General features: G+C 47.8%; 1 protein-coding gene across 3 annotated transcripts in view; it reads right to left on the bottom strand.

Moving 5' to 3' along the window:
* Nucleotides 1-20,656, bottom strand: part of lab (labial) — a 79,141-nt gene that overhangs the window by 45,199 nt on the left and 13,286 nt on the right. For 2 of the 3 annotated variants that reach the window (XM_077627564.1, XM_077627565.1), the window contains exons 2-3: nt 19,143-19,217; nt 10,906-11,566 (exon numbers count right to left, since the gene is read on the bottom strand). In XM_077627564.1, coding sequence (XP_077483690.1) covers nt 10,906-11,566; nt 19,143-19,190 — 709 coding nt within the window. In that variant the 5' untranslated portion in view covers nt 19,191-19,217. Of the gene's footprint in view, nt 1-10,905; nt 11,828-19,142; nt 19,218-20,656 lie in introns of those variants that run through there. The other variant, XM_077627563.1, reaches the window with a different exon arrangement.

Raw genomic sequence — 20,656 nt, 5'->3', positions numbered from 1 at the left:
GCGCATGAATCGACTGCGTCGTCTCGTCGCCGCTGTCGGACGCCGCGCGCGCTCGCTGTTGACGGCGGGCGCCGAGCAAGCTGCATACGAGCGCGCGTTGCCTTCGCAATGGCGGCGCAGCAGAGTAGCGACGCAGCTGCTGCCGCCGTTGGTGCAAAAAGAGCAGAAGCAACAGCAGCAGCAGCCGCGCAGCGGCGTTGTACGGGGAAACGCGGAGGTTCCTGAACGCTGCGTGTATATATACGCGGGGCGTACAATGTGTGATATGCGAGCAAACGTCGGGGGCCACTGTCCCCTTAAAGAGCGTTCCTTTTTGTTTTCGGTATTTTGCGTTGTATGCCTATGTTTGTCTCTATATCGTCACGAACGCTATCTTGCTGAGTCAGGTGAAAAGGATATGCGTTGAAAGGATGGCGTTCACCGCGATGTTCTGGTTGTTTCGCGGCTGACATAGCACGGCTGGTGTTTTACGTTAATAGCCACAGCGCCACCAAACGGCATTAGCGTGTCGAGGCGAGTGGAAGAGGAAGGAATAGCGGTCTGTGTGTGCGTGCGTGGGAAACAAAGGAATGTGCCCGGTGAAATCAAACCAGGCATCTCAAGGCAAAACAATGTTTGCAATACGCCAGTCGAGGCGAATAGTTATTTGACGTCATACAACTACACCACCGGAGAGCCACTAGCTAGTTCGGAAAAAAAGGTATGTATATATATAATTTCTACACATATTGTGCACTTTAAATGATTAATCTCGCTGAAACGATAGAAAACTTTTGTGCCAGTTTAACAGTGACGACAATCTCAAACAATGTGCGCGTCGCTGTAGCATAGTTGCAACAAAGTCGACATCTAAGGCATGCTGCATGACTGTGATCCGTGTTGGTTGCATGTATGTTTGTAAACGAGCGGCGGAATGAATAGACAGAACACACTGGCAGTTCAACACAGGACAGCACATGTCTTAATTGCGTCCCTGTTTTCCTGCCTTGCTCTTCTATCCCGAACTCTGATCCCCTCCTTAAAAACAAAACGAACGTCCAAACTCCACAGTTTTTGTCCCCATGAATTCTCTGTCACGGGTGTCGTTTTCAAACTTTCACGGCTCACGAAGCAGAAACCTCAAACTAACTGTTTCGCCTAAAACGTCGATCGTCCCATTACGACCTTTTCTCTCTTTTTTTTTGCACAAGTTCAAGTTCAACGTAACCAAGAATGCCTAATGCTTTCGGCGTTTACGCAACATTCTTAAAGCCTTTCGATAGAACAGCAATGACATATCATGTGGAAGCTGCTTTAATACTTTCTCGGCGTGCTTTGTTTTCGTCATAGACTTGTCAGAACTGGTCTCTCCGGATTTGTTATCGTGATCTCTATGATGCAGCTGAAGGACACGTGCACAACGCTTTTGGGCACGTGGTATTAGAGAGTTTTAGTTTCACGTACGTAGAAGCTTCACGTACGTAGAGCTCTTACGGGTGACCAGTGCGCATGAGCAGAACGCAAAGGGTATGAGCGAGTCTCACGTACGTACGTGAGATTCGGATTTTTACGTTGCGGTCTCTGCGTTGCTTGCGTACGTAGCGTTGACAAACATGGCGGCACCCTGCCCGCCGCTTCATAGCGACAACAGCTTCGTCGCTAATCCCTCGAGGCGATATGGTGTTCTAAACTGCTGTATTCGCCTTCGATTTGCCCATTCTTACCCTCGCATAAGGTTTCAAGCGACAAATAGCTTTTGTTTTTCAGACAGAAGGGCGATTTTTCAGCTGCTATGCCTGACGAAGTAGCGTTGCTCGTCGTCATAGCAACGGTCTCGCTATGAATGGCTTCGCTTAATGACTTGTCTTGGATGATTTTGGCTACAACCAGTGTCTGTGTTTCTTAGTAGATGGCGCTAGGCGTAACGCGCGGCGTGTTTCGCGTACGTGTAACTATAAGGGTTTCAAACCACCTGCGTGCACGCTACGTAGACTTCTCACGTTTGCGTACGTGAACCCTCTACGTACGTGAAACTAAAACTCTCTATTTATGATTGGCACCTTTCGTCTTAGCGTTCATCGCTTCCAGTCTCTTTATCATCATTTTACAGTTAAAATCTCTTAACGGTATTTCTTGAGCTTAACAACGCATGAAAATACGGCTTCCTACAAAATTCCTGCCCAACTCGGCTTCTTTTCCTTAATGTTTTAACCACAGTAAAATCGCCCGCTTTCTCGCGGGAAGTATTGTACTCTCTTTTCGAGTACAGCCCATCAAATAAAGGTTGCATCAGGAAAACGTTTAGACATTATCACGTTAGCTTTCACTTCCTTTTTCTTCAATTCTTTAGTTATTTATTCACACAAAATCCGCACAAAATCTCTACACATCACGTGACGTGTTATGTTTTCAGACAGGTAAATACAAGTATCAGACAAGTAGAATTCGAAAAGACTGTCTAGTAAAGTTGTGCACTTTCGGTTTGTAATCGCCAAAGATTCACTGGGGCAGCCTCAGAGAAATGAGCTTGAAATAGCTGTACTAATTTTCACATATACTGTAGATATCGCTGTTTTAATTGTTTCCTAAATTGGTGTCAAAGGACGAATTTGCGCAAGAAAAAGAAACTGTTTGGAAAACTGAATTTTCGATTAAAAAAATACTTTTTTGCTAAGAACGAGATATCACAGGATATTCATTAAGCTCGTTCAAGAATCTAGACCAAAAGAAATTTGGAGTACGCTTAAGCATCGCCTTTAAGAGCAGGACGCAACAGCGTGTTGCAGCATTGCCGAGCTTTCCACGGAACGCCATCGTCCTTCGGTGCGACCCCTTGCCCGGACAATTTAAGGAAAGGAAACATATCTTGGTGCACACCCGAACCGCGCCGTAAGGCAAGGAAAATGAAATTTTTTTTTTTAAGGAAAGGAAAGGACGCCTGTCTCACATATCCCGGTGGACAGCCGGCCGAACCGGTCCGGCCGTAAGGGAAGGAAATTGAAATGAAAATTGGTTTTAAGGAAAGGAAATGACACCTGTCTCACAATTCTCGCTGGACATCCACACCGCGCCGTAAAGGTAGAAAAATCCCTTCCCTTACGGCGCGGTTCAGATGTCCACCGAGATGCGCCATTTTTCGTTCACGGTCAAAGACGCCGACGACACTGGCTTTTCTGCAACACGGACTCCTTAACGCTGTCGCGCTAAAAACCTGCGTTTTATAACTCGAAATTTGGGCTCCAACTGCAGCTCCACAACTGAATACTCAACAGAACTCGTCTGTATGCGCTAATGCAGGCAGCTTCACAAACATCTAGCTGGGGAAATCAATAGAAGCCAAAAAAAGCTACATTAAATAGGGCAAAATTTTTTTTAAGCATGACAAGAAAAGGGGCAATGTTCAATAAAAATTAAAGAAAAAAGCGCACGATAATGAAACGTGTTACACGAGCTCAGGCGAAACAGTCGATAACATTAACCTGTATTTCCAATAACGACTGTTGTTCAATCAAAAACAATTACCATTCGTTCGTGTAGCTGGTTTTATACCTTCAGAAGAAGGTGAAATTTTGTCTACCTGGAACCAGATTTTAATACGATGAGGATTTTGTTCTGGGGAATGTATATATAGTTTCCGGTTTCAATAGCGCGCATGCAGACAAGAAGTTGTGGCTTTTTTAAACAGCGTTCATTTTGAGATAAAACACAGCTGTAAAGTGCTCAAGAACAAAAACTGTACACAGCTTATTGAGACGCGCATCAATATTTTTGTGACAGAGACGTTCACGTTACCACAACTCCCAGCCGTCGATCAGTATCATAAGTTGCCAGCGTATAATCCTCATTAATCCAAATAACGTTATCGCTGTACATAACCAATTAGTTTTCGCTCTAGCATTACTGGAAGAACGTGATGCTTCGTAGAGCAATGAAACGGCTCTATGTGTATATGCTTAGTCCTCTATACAGCGCTCGCTTCAAAATGCATGACACGAAAATTGGTCAGCCCGACAGCCCTTCCCGAAGGCAGTGTGTGCTTTCATAGTTACGCTGTTTGCAACGACGGACACAACGTATATGCGTGGCCCCAGAGTACGTGTGAAAAGAAAACATCCTGTGGGCTTCTAGCAGCACGATGTTTTCATTGTGTACACCCGCCGTTGTAAGTTTATGGAACGCAAGTGAACTGCGCTGTAATTCCCACAGTAAGGTTCAGGCTGCGCATATCTACATCAGCTTGCATGCAAAGAGGGGTGTAAAGTGAAGCTTTTCCGCGAGCTTTGGTTCCATAAACCCTTCATTACGAGTGTTTACGCACCTGTTAGCAAAACACTCGATATAGATTTGCCCCCCCCCCCCCCTTTTTTTTTTACTCTAATAGCACTAAAGCTGTCGTCAGAAAACCTGCCTCCGGATGTCACGAAATTCCCTGACCGCGAAATGGGACCCCATGTTAATTCGTTTCGTTTATGGGCGTTTAATGTCCCACAGCGACTCAGGCTATGAGGGAGGCCGTAGTGAAGGGCTTCGGAAATTTCGGCCACCTGGGGTTCTTTAACGTGCACTGACATCGCACAGTACACGGGCATCTAGAATTTCGCCTCCATCGAAATTCGGCTACCGCGGCCGGGATCGAACCCGCGTCTTTCGGGTCAGCAGCCGAGCGCCATAGCCACTGAGCCACCGCGGCTGCCTATGTTAACTGGCCCAACCCCAATATTTATGATCCCAAAATTTAGGATGGCGGAAAAATCCGGACTAGACCGGATTTTGGCGGCTCAAAGGCGAAGCTCTATAATGCTATCGCATTACCTCTTTGTGATTGCTTAAGTGGGCTCTTATTTGTTTTTTTATGTTTATTTACACGAAGACATAAGGAGCGGTTGGGGCTGCCAGTGTCACCGGCCATTGCTTTTTCCAGAAAGGGGAAATAAAACTGGCACAAGACTTACAAAATAACTTTCCGCGAAGACCGTCTTGTTCTGCACACCTTTGCTATACTGGATGCCGGGTCGTCCTTGGCTTGTGGTATAGTAGTGCCTTATCAAAATGCGTGCATTATGCATAGTTTAACGAACGTGTTGATTATACATATACCCACATTAAATCAATATCTATTCGCTAAATGGTGAACGCACTGTGCCATTTGTGACTACAGTATTTCGCACTATGTTATGTGCACATGCTTGCGCACGTTTAGATTCGCGCCTGGTGAACTTGTTGGCTTGATTTGTATTTGAGCTCTCATTAATTTGAACTCGCTTTATTCGACCTTGCGGTTTATTCACACAGGCGCATTGGTGCCAAAAAACGAAGAGTATTACACCGTAGCCGCTTAATTCAATCTCCGCATAATACGAACAAATTTTCGGCCTGCTTCCAGTCAGAACTATCCAGTGCGCTCCTCGCCTGAATAATTTTTATTTTATCGCTTCCTTTCCTTTTTCCTAGGTCCATGTGCATGAGTGTGTGTGTGTGCTTGTGTGCGGGCGGGCGCGCACGTATGATAATTCTTTTTTATTTTTTTGCGCGTAAGAAAGCAATGATGCCGTCAGCACAAAGGCACGAGAATGTCGCTTAATTAAACTTCACTAAACGAAATGTAATCAAAAAATTTCGAGCGAAACGCATTTACGTCCATTTATAGCCTTCGCACGATATCCTCGACGTTTTCAAAATTTATCATTGCACGTGATCACGTACTGCACGCGAAAAAAACTCCTGGAACTTATATGAAGAAAAAAAAGGTCACTTCATCAGAAAGGGGCATTTATATTCAGCGGCAAGTATTTCATTTGCACGCGCTCCAAGTACTTTCATCGCAATGACGCACGGAAACAGCATGCACACATACTAAAGGAACACTGACGAAAACTCCATCCAATTATTGTTCTGGGTAAAATTCGATTCTCTGACTCTTTCTGGCTGCTTTGACATTTGTTCAGCAGCAAAAGACGCGTCGATCGCCGAGGAAATCTGATTTAAAAATCTTCCCGCCAGATAATTCAAATTGGTGACGTCCTTACCGAAAAGAGCGGGTTGCCACCGTTTCGGGGTAAATGGTGGTGTAGCATAGCCTCTGAGATCCGCGACGAAACAATGTCGGCGCACACATTTTTCGTTGCGAAATCGGCCGGTGGTGGCGACACCTGTATTTAGTTTCTTGGTCTTATCTACCTTATTTTTCGGTTATAGTGGTTTCTTGGCGATTAAAACGCGATTTCTTGTCCTCATAGTCCAAGCCCGTTATACTTAGTGGCACGGGCAGGAACACTTTCCTTTTCGTTCTTTTTATCGTCCCACAATAATTTTTGTCCTTACAGTCCTTTAAACGCCATGCACGACGAAGGAAGCAAGACCTAAACGCAATACACAATCTGCAATTCAATAAACCAACTTCGACAGTATATCAATGAGTTCATCGACATTTTTAGTTTCACAGCATAATCGTCATCAGCCTCAGTGCGCTGACTGTAGAACAAAAAAAGGGGCCTCTCCCATGTCTCTCCAATTAGCCCTGTCATTTGGCTGCTGCGCCCACCGTATATCTGCAAACTTCTTAATGTCATCCGCCTGCCTAACCTTCTGCCGCCACCTGCTACGCTTGCTTTTTCTTGGAATCCACTCCGTTACCCTGAAGGACCAGCGGTTATCTTGCCTTCGCATTGCATACCCTGCCCAAGCCCACTTCTTCCTCTTGATTTCGACTAGGATGTAATTTACCAAAGTTTGTTCCCTGGTCCACTCTGTTTTCTCGGGTGATAAAACGGGTTTGCCTCTCCCGCTACTGAAATATTAATGACGTAATCAGCATGAAGCATATTACCTCAAATTTTGCCAGAATATCAAATATGAATATGCCCCCCTAACTGATGTCCACGCATCGCGTTAAGTCTCAAGCACGTACATCTTTCCCCTCGTTTCGTCCGAGTAAAATGCGCGCCTCGACGCATGAAATCAGCCTTTATCCGCGTGCTTAAAGACCGCAAAAAGAAAAAAAAAAAGCTGTTCACAACCTGCCACTTTCAACTGCTTTGAACAAACAGAGAAGAGACAATCAGTCATCATGCATCAGGTGCGCGGACTGCTGCTCAGATCTGGTGGCAGCCATCTATCTCCTGACCCGCGGGCAGGACACTTCGTGTCACTGAGGAACGCTCTGACGACATATTCGTACGAACGATGACCCTGAGGCCCCAGCATTTAGACTCGAAGGAAAAGCTCTGGCCTACATTTTATAGCAACAAGTTTTGTCTGTTTGTTTTTCGGTACTTGTTGGCTGCATTGTTCAGTTAAGCGCATTGCTAACGAATGTGATGCTGAATTCATGTTACGTTTGAGCTGCATTCAGTGTATATTATGCGTCCACGTCGCCCGCAGAAGTGTACAGTCGTTCACAAACGTGTCTAGAGCGCTCGAACCTCCATGCCGTCTGCGCTCATAGCGACGTCTAGCGGCAGAGCCTGGTTCGAGATTGCGCGTCTTTGGATGTCGTCTGAGCTTCAGACCTGCACTATCTCGAACCAGGCGCTGCCGCTAGATGTTGCTCTGCGCGCTGAGGAGCGCAGACGGCACGGAGGTCTAGCGCTCTAGAAAGGTCTGTCGACTCCTGTACATGTGCACGGTATACGCAACAAATCGGGCAAACGTATTCAATTTATTTTGGGTAGCGCATTTCATGCTCTCTTCAACAACCAGGAAAAAAGATGTTGAAACCATCAAAACAACGGTCTCAGCTCTACTTCTATCGAATGTGAGCCTACTTAGTCAACCGTTCGTTAGTTTCGTTTCAGGCGGTGAATTTATCCACGCGACCACGCAGATGTCTACATTCCAAGTTAGCTTTGCTTCTCATGAACTGTCCCACAGCAGCTTCGCTCGACTGTCGTCCAGCAGATGTATATTTTCTAAGTTTCTGTTTCGTATTTTTGGTTTTATCTTATATCGCGGCGGAGTATGCGAATCCAATGTAAGGCTTCGGTCCGAATTCACATTCCGAAGCACTCATCGCACTGCGTGTTTCTACGGTTTGTAGTTTATCTTTTGAGCACATGAAGCTCGAGCGTCTTAGATTAAGAATCATCCCTCAAAGTGGGCAGAAGGAGCGAAGTCTCCGATTAACACGAGCGTGAATGATTGTTGCCAATCCTTGGCTGGGGATGGTTGGATGTGTTTAACACCATACTCCAATTCTCTGCCGTCCTCACTATTTGGACATTTAAATGAAGGGTAAGTTGCGACGTCGCCCTTCGAGAGATTAATCTTCAACGCGTGCTTTCGTCCTTCTTTCCCCCTCCTTTCTCATTCATTTCTTTTCTGCGCCGTAGCGCACATTTTCAGCGGTCGCTAATAGAGCACTGCCTTCTTCGCTGCAATGGCAGCATTTTGAATTCTCTTCAACGGAATATGTTCAGAAGAACAACGTAAAACCACTCCTATATTTTCTGTCAATTCATTCCACATATGTTGTGCAGCTGGACCTGCCCTGACACTTCCACTGCAAAGGTTTGTACGACCACTGCAGTTCTTTGCATAACTATCGTTGCTTCGTGAATTCATTGTAATCTTCGGATAGTTGATTTTCTTTACACCCCGATGTACTGCTTTGTCCTGAGGGTGAAGTGAACCAAGCAAGAATACCGCTGCTGGATGACGACGAAAATGCGATTACCTCCTCCGTGTTCTCGTTCTGACTAAATGTAAATACTGTTTACAATATTTGCGGCAACGAAATATATAAAATCGATAGTCAATAAGTGAATTTTCGTTCGCTGCATATATGCGCCTGTGTGCTACGGTACACCAGCAATCGCGAGAGAACGCAGTTATTTCACGCCGAATGATTTTTTGTCCCGCGGATTTAAACGAGCGGGCTTTTGATCGGATAGCCCATGCTCTTATAGCGCCATGTGCTTTGATACATCGTGCCGCCGCAGACTCCCACACGCGGTCACTCCGTAACACACTCAACAGCAGCTGAAATTCGCAACAGAACTCAGAACTTAATGCTTACGCTGTAACCTTGACAACGAACTGCTACCACCGCTGTAGTGATACCGAGCAAAATACTTGTTCACTGAATGCGATAACAATAGGCAGAGCACAAGGAAGGGACAGGAAGCGGTTGGTCTCACATGATCCAGTGCTTACGCGAGTGTCTTCTGCTGACAGGTCTCTTAACGCTTTACTGTTTCGTGAATTATGGGAGCAAAAAGTATTGTCAGCGAACATCATTCAACTATTCACCGGAATGTTTAGCTAATTCATACCGACAACAAATAGGGAGTGAGAATTGCCGGTGTGCAAAGTGGAGTTACAGAGTAAAATTTTTAAGCACCGCCGAGTTCCTCTTCGTAATAACTTGCTGAACAGAAAGTCAAGGTTCGAATGCTATGATGAAATAGAAAATGCGTTTTACATGTAAACCGATCTACATGTTATACATCTTCTATCTCCTGTTATACAGCGGGACACCTCCCTGCTGTTAAAAAGGTGTTGTTTAAGAGGGGAATCTGTAGTACAAGCGCTTAAAACGCTTTAGCCCGCCTCGTTCTGTTCAAAATTATCGACAAGAAGCAGTTAATCGCATTCGAGACGAATTGGCCGCGTTCTGTCACATTGAAAAAAAAAAAAAAAAACTAGCAAGATATGCGCATAGTTCCTCAATATATCCGCAGTGCACTCCGTGGAAACGATTTATAGAGCGCCAGACATTGTCACACATGGGAATTTCAAGCAGAGGGCAGTTGAGAACTTAAAAACCGTGAGTACTGTTTCGTGTGTTATAATAGTTAATTCCATATTAGGAAGTTGTACCTTGATTTACGTGACATAGACTACTTCAGAGCGCGGTCGTTATTGCAAGGTTTCGTTGATGCAAGCGGGTATTTATCTCCGTTATTATGTAACTGCAGTACTACAGCTGAACGAAACATTTTCGGACTTAGGAGCTGTAATTATTGCTCAACATCGACAATTGCTTGCGTGCGCAATAACTTAATGGATTAGAAAACAGTACGAGGTTGTCTGCAGATGCACTTAGGTTGGCAGCTGCTCATTCATCTTGTGGCCAGGCGACTGCTTCCTCTAAACGTGTGAGTTTTGAATACTTTTCCTTCGTTCCTTCAGAAGAAAACGTTACTCCGTATTAATAAGTGAAATGTTAATTGACAGAAATATTGGGCGTTTCAACTTGTCGTCGAAACTGCCTCAGCTACTGTCTTGCACGAATATGGAGACGACTAACTTATTCTGCATTAAGCTACAACATATGTCAAAGTACATGCAAGTATATAGTGCTAAGTCAACGTAGGCGAACCTCAGTAGCGAGCCATAATTTGATTACGAATAAGTCTGCTGCAACTGCGTCACGATCGGTCACTAAGTGCACCTATCATTTGCGATTTGCTGTGCTATTCGTAGGAAAGTTTAACAACGACGTGCAGGCCTCCGAACTTTCACGCGGAAGACTAGGCTGCTCACACTGCAACGACAAAATACATCTGATGCCACACGCACTGACTCTTGCTTGCTCTTTTTGTGGCGTGTCCCATACTTTCGACTCACTCACAATATGTCTTCCCTCTCAAAAGATCGATTAGCAACTGCACAAAGCGCACCAAACCTTCCCCGGTCCATCCGATCGCTTTCGGGATAAGCACGCCGCAGAGCTCTTATACCGGGATGCATTCAGTCCGATCGCCACCCGTCAGCCGCAGATGGCAGGAGACAACAATGATCCTCCGACCGGGGCACCCTGAGCGAGCTCACCCATCTGTGTTGGGAGGGGACGATCCCTTTCCATTGCGGCGAACCGTCAGTGTCAATCACGGGGACGGGCGATTGCGCGTGGCGATAAGTGGCCCTTATAAAAACCGCGACTCGCCGCCGCGGGCGCTTTTCTCGCCAGGAAAAGGACGGACTTACGCGGCTTGGGCACGTTCCGCTTCACTTGCATCCATTTGTAGGTGGGCACCGGCGCCGGCTTTGGCGGCGACAGTCCCGTCCGCGACAGCGCGTGCGAAGACGCCTGGTAGGCGGCCGCGGCGCCGTTGTGCTGGCAGCTGTCCCGCACCGCGTCGTAGCCGTCGTAGCCACCGTAGCCGTTACGCCTCTGCAGCGTCAGCGGGTCGAGGTAAGCGGTGGCCGGGTAGCCCGGCGGCGAGGCGTGCATGGCGCTTCGCTCGGCCATGTGGTCGCCGGGGGTGGCGGCGTGGTGGACGCCGGCCACGGACTCCATGTGCGCGTACTCCAGTCCCGCGCCCCGGTACGGGAAGCCCGTGGTCGCCGTGGTGGGTGCGGGCCTGGGGCTGGCGCCCCCCGGGGAACCGTAGCCTCCGCGGGCGCCTGGCGGCGCCGCGCCGTGCAGGTGGTAGCCCGCGGCTGCGGCCGCAGCGGCCGCGGCGGCCGCCTGCTGGTCCAGGTTGGTGTAGCTGAGCCCGTTGTTGTCGTTGATGATCTGGTGGTGGCCGAGCGAGGACGGGTCCCCGTGAAGCGGCGGCGTCCGCGGGTCCCCGAACGAGATGGGGCCGTACGCGCTCTCCGCCGGCGCCGCCGGGAAGTACACCTGCGCCGCCAGGTCGTAGTGCTGCGTCGAAGAAGCGTAGGGCGCCGAGGCGCCGTCCCCGTTGTGACACATGCTCGCGTACACCACATTGGAGTTCATCGTGGACGATGTCACCGCGCGCTAGGCGCACAAGTAGGCGTCGTCGTCGTTCGGATCGTCACGTGACACCGGTTGCCCCATGCGACTCGTGCGCGAGCGGGGCCCGGGGCCCCCGCGTGGCTCCGCCGTCGTCGTGACGCAGCGTCCGCGGACAAAAACTCGCACCGCTCTCGCGCACTCACTGCCGCGGCTGCTCGGCGCGCCGGGGGGCCGCTCGCTGCTGCACGCCCCGAGCGACGACAACACGGCGCGTCGCCATGGAAACCGCGACTACCTGTGGACGACGACACATGGCCTCCGTGTGCGGCTCTAGCGGAGGGCGCGGGCCAAGTCGCGCGCTGCGCGCTCTTGCCTGGCCATTTTTTTATAGCCGACTGCCGACGAGCGCTGGGCGCCGCGCGGCGCGCGATCAATCGGGGAGGGGCGGAGGGCGGACGCACGCGGGGCCCCGCCGCTGAGAACACCCGCCTTTCCGGCCGCCGACACCGCCTCTCGCCGCCGCCTGCGCCATCTGTGGGCGCCCGCGTCGTCACTCTCGGAGACGAGAAGCAGGCCCGAGAACGGGCATCCCGTTTCTTACTTTTTCGTGACCAGGTAAGAAACTGCGGCAGGTGAGAAGCAGGCGTGCGGCGCAATCGAGCCGAGGCATCGTCAGCCGGTCGGGTGGGGTAACCTACAGCCGGCGTTTCGAGGGGTTCCGCGTCGCATGGCGCTTACGGTACGACTGCAATACGCCGGGGATCGCTCTGGTCGGGGGTCTCGGCTGCTATCCATCACGGCTTCCGGAAGAGCTAACGGGCTCTTCGAATGGCTTGCCGCGGTCTATCGGAGAACGGCTTCCGCCGGCTCGCTGGCGTCGCTACATAGCGAGGCGATCACTGCGATCAGGCCATTCACGTGGTTTCTACCATGGGATGATCAGCTTGCCCTGCGTATGGCACAACTTTCCATGTTTGAAGTGGACGGTAGGCTCATCGACGCTTTCCCTCGGAATCTGCCGGCAGCTGACCTGAAAGCTACAGGTCGCGCCCACTAATCTACGTCAGAATTCTAAAAGCTGCTCAGTTCTCACTTGGTATTTTACAGGCCAGCACTTTTCTTACGCCGCGATGGGCTGTCGACGCGAGCCGTAAGTGAACATTTCTTACGTGTTAGCTGTTCCGATAGTGCAGGCTTTGATTTCACTAAAGGCAATTGCCGGTTTAGTGCCATCCTTTTTAACTTAGCACGAGCCTATTCCTGTCCATTATTTTTGTAGTAATGTAAAACAAAAGCAAGTCTTATCATCACGACATTTCTAGCGTTACCATTTCGTTTCAGATAAGACCTTACTGCTAATTTGTTTAGTTCTTTCTTCGTGTTTTTCTCTGTGTCGGTGGTTCTTGATACACTTACAGAGAACTCCTTCCAGAACTTACAGAGAGTTCGCTTATTTTTATATATTACGAGAGCTTTTGTTTTCGACTAAACAGCTTGACGACAAGCCTGTTGATTGTGCAGATGATTATGGTTTCCGAAACGACCTTTTCCGAAATGAAAGCGTCCTGCACAGCCGTTACCACGCTGTGCTGCGTTCTGACTCGCCACGTATGATAAAATGACGTAGCTCATAAATTATGTCGCCAGCAGAGGAACCCGAAACCAACACAAAAATAGGCGTATAAATAAAGACTTTAGCGACAAGCAGTCGCTATTTTGTTTTGTTTCCCCTAAGCGCTTAAAACATCGTCAGGGCTATTTCACCATTATTATTTACTTTGATTTTGATTTGCATAATTTTTCCGTTGAAGAAAGCACGTTCAAACGGCAACAGACAGCACCCTAACAAACTGCACAACCACGACCTTTTCCTTTTTTTTTTTTAACGGTTAGTGGCGCAATCTGTCGATGTATCCGCGATCGTTATTTTCGGTATGTGTCTTTGCCGATGTACAAATTCTGCAGCGCGCCGCTTGCACCCAAGTCCATCGCGAATATGGAGACACGGCGGAAGTTGATATAACGTATACAACAGTGTACAGTGTTATAACGTTGCTAGACGGCCCACCGTCCACCGCGCGACAGAATGGAGTATGTGCGACAGACGCGCGCTGCCGGCGTCCAAGAAGCACAGCGCTCGCGCGGACAGCTCGCGCGAAGCGCGCCTTTTGTCATCCTCGCTCGTGATTATGCAGCGTTGCGAACGTATCAATCATGCAACGGCAAACGCTCGGCTAATTCTGTGTGCGATATTTCGAAACTCGGGTGATGGAGCGCCGCCGGTTGTCTCTTTCCGCTTTCTTTCTGTCTCTCTCTCTCTCTCCCTTTCAGCTCGCTCACTGGCTCCATCTGTCTATCTCTGCTTCCGAGCCCCGCGGCGCTCCTCCGCGCCAGTTTCTTTCGGCGCGCGCGCGCGCTCCGCGCTGATGCGCGCGCGCGCTCCGCGCTGATGCCCGATCTTCCCGAACGGTTTACGATTGTCGCGCGCTCCCAGTGCCCGGACAATTAGGAATACGCGCAAAAGTTCGCGAGCGCTGAGCGCAGCTCTCGACGGCCGTACTTCCTCTCCTAACGCACTAACATAATAAACGCACTCATTAACCGGTAAAAAGCGGGAAAGTTAATTTACCAGGTAGAAGTTTTTTCCCGCGTTAGAAATGCAAGTCCTGAAATCGCAGCCAATTTCTCGACAAAAGAGTGCAGTCTTATGGGAGTAACTACGCCATGTTGTAATCGTCTTTGGCACCTCCTCTTGAATATTATAAGTAAGAATGTCGGCATTGCTATTTATCAAGATTGATTGATTGATCTGTTGATTGATTGATTGATTGATTGATTGATTGATTGATTGATTGATTGATTGATTGATTGATTGATTGATTGATTGACTGATTGGGTGGCATTAAGTGTAACATAATAAATGGCAAGAATCAAATAAAAATTGAATGAAATCTGCCTTTATACTATCCCTGGGCTAAAAAAGGTTATGTAAGCGCCTCTTTTTCTTTCGTTTTGGTATACGCGTAAAGTATGCCATTTTATTCAATAACAACAATTCATTTCGTGTTCCTTTACGTCAGATAGGCCAAGTTGCTCGCGCCCTGGCATTTTCGCTACGCATCCCTCATTAGGGGCACATTTCAGGATTTCAAATTCCTTAATAAACATGCGATTGGAGCCGCGAAGTATCTACGCGCTGCTTTTCAAGTGGCGCTTGCTTGCGTGGCAGATATGCTCACTGCGTATGAACGAAACCGCGATATCTTTTATTTTAGCATGCGTCTATAGTGCCACGTTCCCCAAGACGCTGTTAATTCGCGCCCTGTCACAGAGGAGGGTTCGGTGTCATTTTAAACGAATGACACTGATGACCCTGAATGTCGTTTGGCCTGTTTCAGAGCTGCATAATAAAAAAAAGAAGGTAAAAATGCCTTCAAATGACGCAAGCGGCAAGCTGCTAACAAAATTGGGGAAAAAAAAATAGAACCGTGTTCTCACGTGCGAAATGGTTGAAAGTGTAGTGTGTTGCAGTCGTATTTCGCGACATTAATTTATTTTACGACAGGTAGTTAAATTTTACAGCAACCTCTCGACGGTCGCCATCCATCGCATTATTTAGGACAAGAGTTACATTATCGGCTGAAAACAGATTAATTAACATTATGGTGGACATGTGGAGGAGTAAGGTGGAGTCTTCAGGGAACCGTACTGACGAATAGTACTGTGTTCAGCAATCCGGGTAGAAGCCATTGAGCAAGCGCAACGGCTCAATCCGAGCAGTTGGCCCGACGTAATGATAATGTTCGGTGCTTGTGAGTTGCACAGACAGATATTTAACTGCGCTCTGTGACAGCCGCAATACTGCTACTTCCTTGGCTGTAAAATAATAATAATAATAATAATAATAATAATAATAATAATAATAATAATAATAATAAACTTTTTCCTGTAAACTCTAAAGTGTTACGTACTGTTCGCTCGCGGGCGATCCGGAGTGCTCAGTAAGCTTGCGGTTTGAACTTATCAGCTCCCCGAGCTTGCAAATGTCACTCAGGCCTAATGATGAACTGTCTCCATGTAGGAGCTGAATATTAGCGAGCCGATGTTTTTAGGTTCTAAAGGCATCAAATCTTCCAGTGTGTCAGGGGTACTAGCCACATTATCTGATTGATTCCATCTGCATATAACCGGGGCTGAACGTCGTTGGTATGTGAGAGATTAGTTCGTTTGGCAGTGTTAAACGTAACGAGGTAAGGTCCCTATTTCAATAGTCCTAACTTGTCACGAAGGGTCACTGTATTCCAAAGAATGCGTTTCTAAGCAAGTTCTCACGTCTTTATGCTTCGTTTTAAAGTTTCTTGATATGGTGTGGGCGAAGGTCGACTGAAACCTGGCAGTATTAAAATCATCATATGCGCAATTGGCTATCCAGTTTATATTTATAAGTGTTTCACGCATATTTCACATGAACGTACAGTCGTAATCACTATGAGAAAGAACTAACTTCTTGCACAAAACTGCGAAATTTCTGGTTGTTCCACTAAATTTGAGAATGAGTTGCATATTATATACGCCAAGAGGAAAACTAGTTACAAAAACGAAAAACTGTGCTTGTAACACATAGTTATGAAGTAGCGCATATTTGTGCGTTAAACACAGCTGTTGTGCTTGTAACACATAATTGCAACACATAATTATCAATAAATGAATATTCAGTCTTTGTTCCCTTTCACACTGCTCTCGACTGTACGTCCACACCATTTGCGTTATGGACGGCAAGCGGAAAGCCGGTAGAGGAAACGTAACAATGGTTCGTGTGGCTTAATAGGTGCCAAGAAAATCGTTAATTATAAACTATACAAGAGACACACTGCTCCCCGACAAAACACGCAATGCAAAAACAAATTTCACGAGGAAATGCGCACACATACCACATGCTTTACTTAGGAGTGTGAGCCGACGTATCGTTGCACGCAATGGGTCCAGCCACCGTTCTCAAAAAAAAGAACAGCACACACACACACAGGCCCCCACGCATGTCCAGATGCACGAGCACGAAACGTATACAGGCACCTGACATAATTCCTCAACCTGAGCGAGAAGATTCATGCGGATTAGGACCACATCAGCAACCAGTTAACATCGCTTGTCCCAGCGAATTAGAGCAGCCAAATGAGCACTCACGTTCGGAAGTTTCACGGCGCCTGTGAGCCAAGAGAGGTTACGTGTGGTTACCATTGTGCACCGGTGAAGCAAGCAAATAAAGTAAACAGCTTGAGGTTTTGCAAATACTCCGCGTTTTTATCTGAGAGTGAGTAGAGAAATGGACTCGCATCCAACCAGGGATAACATGGCGCAGACGTGCTAAATACAGGACACTCCCTTTAGTGAATACATAGTGTGCAGCGTGAAATACATAGTTTGCCACCTGAACACAAGTGCAGCCTGTGCAGTGTCCACATAGCGAGAGAATGCAAGTGCCTTTTCTTTTCGCCCAACTTCCCCCTCCTATTGAGGCTGTACCGGCTGTCGGACATTTGTCACGAATGTGCCCTGAATAAAAACCATAAAAAAAAAATGAACTCTTTTGTCTTTACAAGTTAATCTAAATCTATGATGGCAGAGTTTAGGTAGGATAAACTTTTTATTGATACAAGTTTTAGAGGCGGGGCGCAATGCTACGCTAATGCTGTCGACATCCCTAGTCCCGGACATCATTGGTGGAAGCAGCCACTCCCGCTCGATGGCAGAGTGGCTCTGTCTTGCGCCTCGACATCTCGATACGCAATCGGCAACAGATATTTTTAAAACTTCTTTATATTCCAGTTCATCTATCGATCTATCCTCTACCCTGGAGTTGAATTCCTGCTCTGGACACTAGAGAACGGTGTCGATTACAACGCATCAAAAGCGGATGCTTTTGGAAGTTCGAAAGAAAGAAAGAAAGAAAGAAAGAAAGAAAGAAAGAAAGAAAGAAAGAAAGAAAGACTATGACTGCTTGCAGCCGACACTGCTGCGCAAGGCCCGTCTGCATCTCTAGTTTCCTCTGCTTAAAATGCTGGACAGACAGCACGCTCCCCTCGCGCATGGTATACCCGCGCAGCTGACCAACATGTTCGTTGTCCTCTCCTAGCAAGCAACGCCCGTCCTCTCTTCGAGGTGTTCCGGCGTTGTAGTTGCTCCACGCGTGGTGGGACGGAAATCCATTACTCTTCCTTCGCGGGGAGACAACTAATTAAACACAACGCCTAGCCATGATCGCTCAACAAACTCGCCTCCGTCATTTACTCTGCGTTCGCGAGCTCAGCGAGTCCAGAGTACAGTCCCTCTTGTCTCCCTCGTCCCGCAAAGCGTTGTACGCCGCGAGCCTTTCAAGAAAAATGCGGAAGGAGACCGGCGAAAAGAATGGAGCCGGGCTGTGCGGGGTGACCGGGGGAGAGGCGGGAGACCGCGGCGGTTTCTTCCTTCAATGAAATGCGGACGCCGCTAGTGTGTATGCATAAGTGCAGCGTCATGCCTTATGCTAATGATTTTGTCAAGTGGGCACCGAAGACGGCCGGTCCGAAAAAAAAAAAGAAAAGCCCGAAGTGGAACCCATTTAGAGAGGGTTCCGATGCTCGACGCCCACCGTTTACAGCTTTTCGCTCTCGTGTTTTTAGACTCGTTTGTTTGCTCTTCTATCTCGGGACGGAGCCGATGGTAAACGGCTCTGTTGGTGGGGGAGGCAGATGACTTGGGCCGTTCGGCGACCATTAGTCATTCGGGGCCCGGAGCGTGCACTCGAAGCGCCTCTTGGTAAGCGGCGGGTTCGCGCGCGTGTGTGTGTGTCCATATGTATGTATGCTATGGCCCCCTCGCGAGCGCCGCTAACGATGTCGCGCGCCTGTACACGTGCGCCGGTTGTTAAAGCTTATTCTTTAAGTAGCCGTTTCGAGACGCTCGTCTGCGAATAGGTTCTGACAGGGCGCTTTATTTATGAGGCGGCCTGCCGGAAACTTTGGGTCGAAGTTGAGAGCGGGGAGGTTTGACTGCTTTATTCCTCTTTCCCTTGTTTTGTTTCCCACGCACTTCGGGTGCACGCTGTACGCAGCGAAGAGTTAATTTACGTAATTCACTACCTTTGGTGAAGCTCGCATATAATGCTTGCGGTACACATGTACAAGTCCTCCAATAGAAAAAAAAAAACGGAGCATAAGCGTGTAAAAAAATTGCGCCACTTCACACGGGGGCTCAAGAAGCTCACATTACATGTATTGCACGGGTGAGCTGTATGTGTATTCGACGTGCATTCATGCTGTATTCATGCGCATACACCGCTAGAGCGCGTAGCAATGCAAATTCTTCTAAACTCGCTCGCTCCGTTTTACATTTGGGACAACTGTACGTATCGAGATTGTCCGCAGCACCAAAGCTTGATGCCATGCCTTGCATGTTAAGGCGACTTTAGACTGTGTACAAAGTCACGTGTGCTGAGCAAGCAGCCGCGCACACTCGTGCAGGTTGCAAATAGAGCTCATACCTTTATGTCGGCTGCGTCCGACGACGTCCTCATCACAATGCGAACCATGCGATCTGATTGGCTGGCTGGGCGCCCCTGGTGAAAGGGAAAAAAAGAGAAACATGCAGAAAAGTACTGCTTATATTGCTAGGCATGCCGAAAGCTGGACGAGTCGCTGTATATTTGCTGCACTTGGGACGCTCCGCTGTAGAAAGCAGGACGGTGTGCGGCGGTTTACATTATTTCAGTTAACGCTTGTTTAACAAGGTGCGTCATAAGAGATCACTCTTATCATCCACAGCTCTCACACATCTCGCACATTGTGTCTCGCAAACCCAATGCAAGCGGGTAAAGCTCGTTTATCGCAAGCGCAAACAAACACTTGCTTAATGTGTTGCCCAATTCGGTTTACTGAGCTATAGCGATGTGCGGACTTTTGCTAGAGTTCGCCTATAGGTCTGCCATGGGACTGTTTCCTATACAGGGCTCACCTGAAGATATCGCTGATAAACTCACGTCGCACACGCCTTTCAAGCTACTGGTGCTTGGTTGCTCTTTTTTCGGCTTAGCACATAACAACTAACGTCCGTAAATTACAGCGGAAAAACTGCGTAGTAAGAACGTCAACGGGACATTTATAATGCGTTTTCATGACGCAAAGGAATCAGCAAAGCATCGGCACTCCATCGGCATCGGCACTACGGTACTCCATTGACTGCCTCTCGGTGGCATACAGGTCAATTTCTAGCATATAAGTAAGCAACCACAGGATGAATATAACGACAACGACTAACCCGTGGTCCGCTTAGTGCGTTTGTATCATTGCACACAGTGCACCAAAACGCTTTAGATAGACGGTATCATGTATAAAACATCGAGCTATTGTGTCTCTCACGAATTACCTTTAAACTTGTCCAGCTGGACGTATTACACTCTAGTTGCTAATGCCAAGACAAGGGGTCTGAAACAAAGGAGAGGTTCTCGATTCGTCTGCCTTACGCCCAACGAACTGCCAGAATAATTTTTTTTCCTCCAGTAGTGCCGAGGTCGTTTACCATTATAAAAAAGTTATAACAGCCGATTATAATCGCTTTCCTAATTAAGTGCGTAATAAGCGTGTAGTGGCACGAGGGTCCTGGGTGGCAAAAAAAATTTGTCGCAAGGAAACACGAATTACAATTTTTGTCCGTAAAGTTACGAGACTGAGTCCATTAAAAAATGAGCTTAACATTGAAATCATTTGCGCAGCACACCTTCAAAATAGTCTCCCTTGCAGTCTATACACAGCTTTCAACGCTTCTTGAGGTCTTGGAAACAGTTGGAAAACACTTCTTTTGGCAGGGCTGTCAGCTCCTTTGTCGTGGCGTCTTGAATGGTCTCCACGCTCCCCATCGAGCGAAGTTTTAGTCCTCTCTTCACAAGAGGAAACAGAAAAAAATCGCATGGGGAGAGGACAGGCGAGTATGGCGGATGGGGAAGTACAGTAATGCTGTGCTTGACAAGAAATTTTTTCACGCTGAGAGCAGTGTTCGGCC

This window comes from Amblyomma americanum, chromosome 6 (assembly GCF_052857255.1).
Source record: "Amblyomma americanum isolate KBUSLIRL-KWMA chromosome 6, ASM5285725v1, whole genome shotgun sequence".
Lineage (NCBI taxonomy): Eukaryota > Metazoa > Arthropoda > Arachnida > Ixodida > Ixodidae > Amblyomma > Amblyomma americanum.
This window is presented reverse-complemented; position numbering and strand designations above follow the sequence as displayed.